The sequence below is a fragment of the Sinocyclocheilus anshuiensis genome, unplaced genomic scaffold (genome assembly GCF_001515605.1).
Source record: "Sinocyclocheilus anshuiensis isolate Anshui unplaced genomic scaffold, SAMN03320099.WGS_v1.1 scaffold1644, whole genome shotgun sequence".
Lineage (NCBI taxonomy): Eukaryota > Metazoa > Chordata > Actinopteri > Cypriniformes > Cyprinidae > Sinocyclocheilus > Sinocyclocheilus anshuiensis.
Window position 1 is genome coordinate 354,102 of NW_015557451.1, and position 2,878 is coordinate 356,979.

Below are 2,878 nucleotides of genomic sequence, written 5' to 3' on the forward strand. Positions count from 1 at the left end.
GTTGCCAAGGACTGAAATGCTCCATATATATATATATATATATATATATATAAAACAGAAAAACTCTTTTCATTCTGAGCTAATCAAAATGACCACAGCTGATCATATAGATGGATGTTTCTTTTTCAAAATGCATGCATTTTCAATTTGATTGGAATAAATGGAGTTTCTAAATGAATATGATGTTGTTTCAGATGCTGACCAACAATCGTATCTGGAGGAACAGAACTGTTGATATCGGTGTAATTGGGGCAGAGGATGCACTCAATTATGGATTCAGGTAAAACATTGTATTATTATGAATTGAATCTGATTGGTCAGAGCTGCAGCTCAAGTATCTCGCTCTCTCTCACCCAGAAGTTGCTATAGTAGATGAACTATCTGACAGTAAGCAATGGAGTAAAAGCATCTTTATGAGTAATTTATAAATCAAACCCAAACGGGACTTCTAACAGAAGTGAAGTCATTTGCAGTCTTTGTGTGGTGAGATTTAGTCATCATCACCTTAGCTTACCTAGTGAAATCACCCACAAGTGCAACACCGTAATTAAAAGAGATTTGAATAAGTTGACCAGAGTACTGGATGTTGATGTGTCAGATTGTCAATAATGTGTGTATTATTCCTCCTTCAGTGGAGTAATGCTCAGAGGTTCTGGTATTAAATGGGATCTGAGGAAGAGTCAACCATACGACAAATACGACGAGGTGGACTTTGACGTGGCCGTTGGAAGTAATGGCGACTGCTATGACAGGTTACCACACATGTTAATGTTTAAGACTGAGTTAAGAGCTTCAGGAAGCTCAGAATGACAGGAAATTGAAATGCGACCACAGGCTATGAATTGGTCTTAGACTTTACTAAGCTTTCTCACCACATATGCTGATAGTATCACATGTGAAATGTAGTGATGTGTGCGCTTAAAGTTAAACTTTGTTGTGAGGACTTGAGAACCATTTATTAATCTTAATATTAATAATAATAATAATTTACATTTACTAATTAAAATCAAAAGTCTGTTCATATTATTTAATGGACCTGAGCTAACATGAAATACCAATAAACAGTTATATTTTTATTAACTAATGTTAACAAAGATTAATAAATATTGTAACAAATGTATTGCTCATTGTTAGTTAATGCATTAACTAATGTTAACTAATGGGACCTTATTGTAAAGTGTTACCACAAATATTGCCATGCTTCTTTTATATTGATATTATCAGTGACAAATATGAACTTTTATTTAGGTATCTGTGCCGAGTGGAGGAAATGAGACAGTCGCTGCGCATCATGCTTCAGTGTCTCAACAAAATGCCTGCTGGAGAGATCAAGGTAGATGATGCTAAAATAGCCCCACCCAAGAGATCGGAGATGAAGGTAAGATATGCTTGCGTATGTATCTTGCATTCAAATGGCAAAAAAGCAGAATAGAAAAAGTTGTTGGGCTCTTTTAAGAGTCAAATAATGATTTTGACATGCTTGATAAGCTTATTTAAAGGTGCAGGGTGTCATTTCTGGTTTTACAAACACTCCTCTCATAGTCAAATACATAGTGTTGCCCCAAACTCACGCCATTGGTTGGGCCAGTATTGCATGGTTCAGATGCTCACACATTTTGAAGGACCACAATGTTTTCGAATGGCTTAATTATAATTGTATGTGAAAAGTTATGAGAAATTGTTTCTATATAGAAAATACACACTTCAAGAATAAAGGTTTCAAATGTATTCATGTTTGTGTGCTTTAATGTTGGCTAACTTCCCTCTCATCCTATGACTTGTTTTGTTTTCTTTCAGACGTCAATGGAATCTCTCATTCATCACTTTAAGCTGTACACTGAGGGCTACCAGGTTCCTCCAGGAGCCACATATACCGCTGTAGAGGCACCAAAGGTGAGTGTAATGCACATGAGCATGTGTTGACCAACAATTACATGCACACCATTTCTGTTCTCAAGAGAATTTTTTGCGTTGGCCTCATTGGCAGTTTTCAGTGGTTTTTGGTCATCTTCTCATCCAGCATGGTGAGGTTTTTGGTGAATTTGTAACTGTGCACATGTGGGGAATGTGGGTTTCTAAAGTTGTTGTCTTTGTGGTGCTGTTTTTATTCAGCAATGCTGCATCATCTGAATCTACAGCATGACCCATGTCTGATTTCAGAAATAATGACTCTTACAATCTGGTTATTTTCAGTGAATCAAAACCATACAGTGCAACCAGAGTATTTTACTACTGTTTTGTTAAACTTCTACTGAAATCTGAACTGAACTCATCATTTGGACTGATTTATTTATTTTTTTTTCAAAAACATTTTTCATTTAACTGCTAAAAGAATAAACCAATAGAACTATTAAGCACAGGGTTTCCGCGGGTCTTAAAAAAAGTATTTAAAAAGTCTTAAATTTAGTTGTATCAAATTTAAGGCCTTAAAAAGCCTTAAATTGTGCAATAAAGTCTTAAAGGGGTGGTTGATTGCGATTTCACTTTTTTAATTTTAGTTAATGTGTAATGTTGCTGTTTGAGCATAAACAATATCTGCAAAGTTACGAAGCTGAAAGTTCAATACAAACGGAGATATCATCTTTTAAAATTCTGGCAGTTTAATGCCTACAAAAACGGCTGGTAGGGACTACAACAAGTTACTTCCCGGGTTCGTGGTGTAACAAACCCAGATAAACCCCGCCCCCGGGAAAAGGCAGCAAAGGGGGCGAGGCCATGCTGCGCTGCTTTAGAGAAGAGGAAGAGAACACGAGAGGTGCATGTAAAAATCTGTTCTTATATGAATCGCGATTCTGTCTTCTAACAATTCTAATGGATTCACAAGATTCAAAATCAATGTTCTAAAGCAGCGGTTCTTAATACTGTTCCTCGCGTCCCC

At 36.4% G+C, this 2,878-nt stretch overlaps 1 protein-coding gene across 1 annotated transcript in view; it reads left to right on the forward strand.

The window, feature by feature from the left end:
- Window positions 1-2,878, forward strand: part of LOC107679282 (NADH dehydrogenase [ubiquinone] iron-sulfur protein 2, mitochondrial-like) — an 18,940-nt gene that overhangs the window by 10,809 nt on the left and 5,253 nt on the right. The window contains exons 8-11 of the mRNA XM_016474802.1: window positions 195-280; window positions 633-752; window positions 1,249-1,378; window positions 1,798-1,893. Of these exons, the coding sequence (XP_016330288.1) occupies window positions 195-280; window positions 633-752; window positions 1,249-1,378; window positions 1,798-1,893 (432 nt within the window). The remainder of the gene's footprint in view (window positions 1-194; window positions 281-632; window positions 753-1,248; window positions 1,379-1,797; window positions 1,894-2,878) is intronic.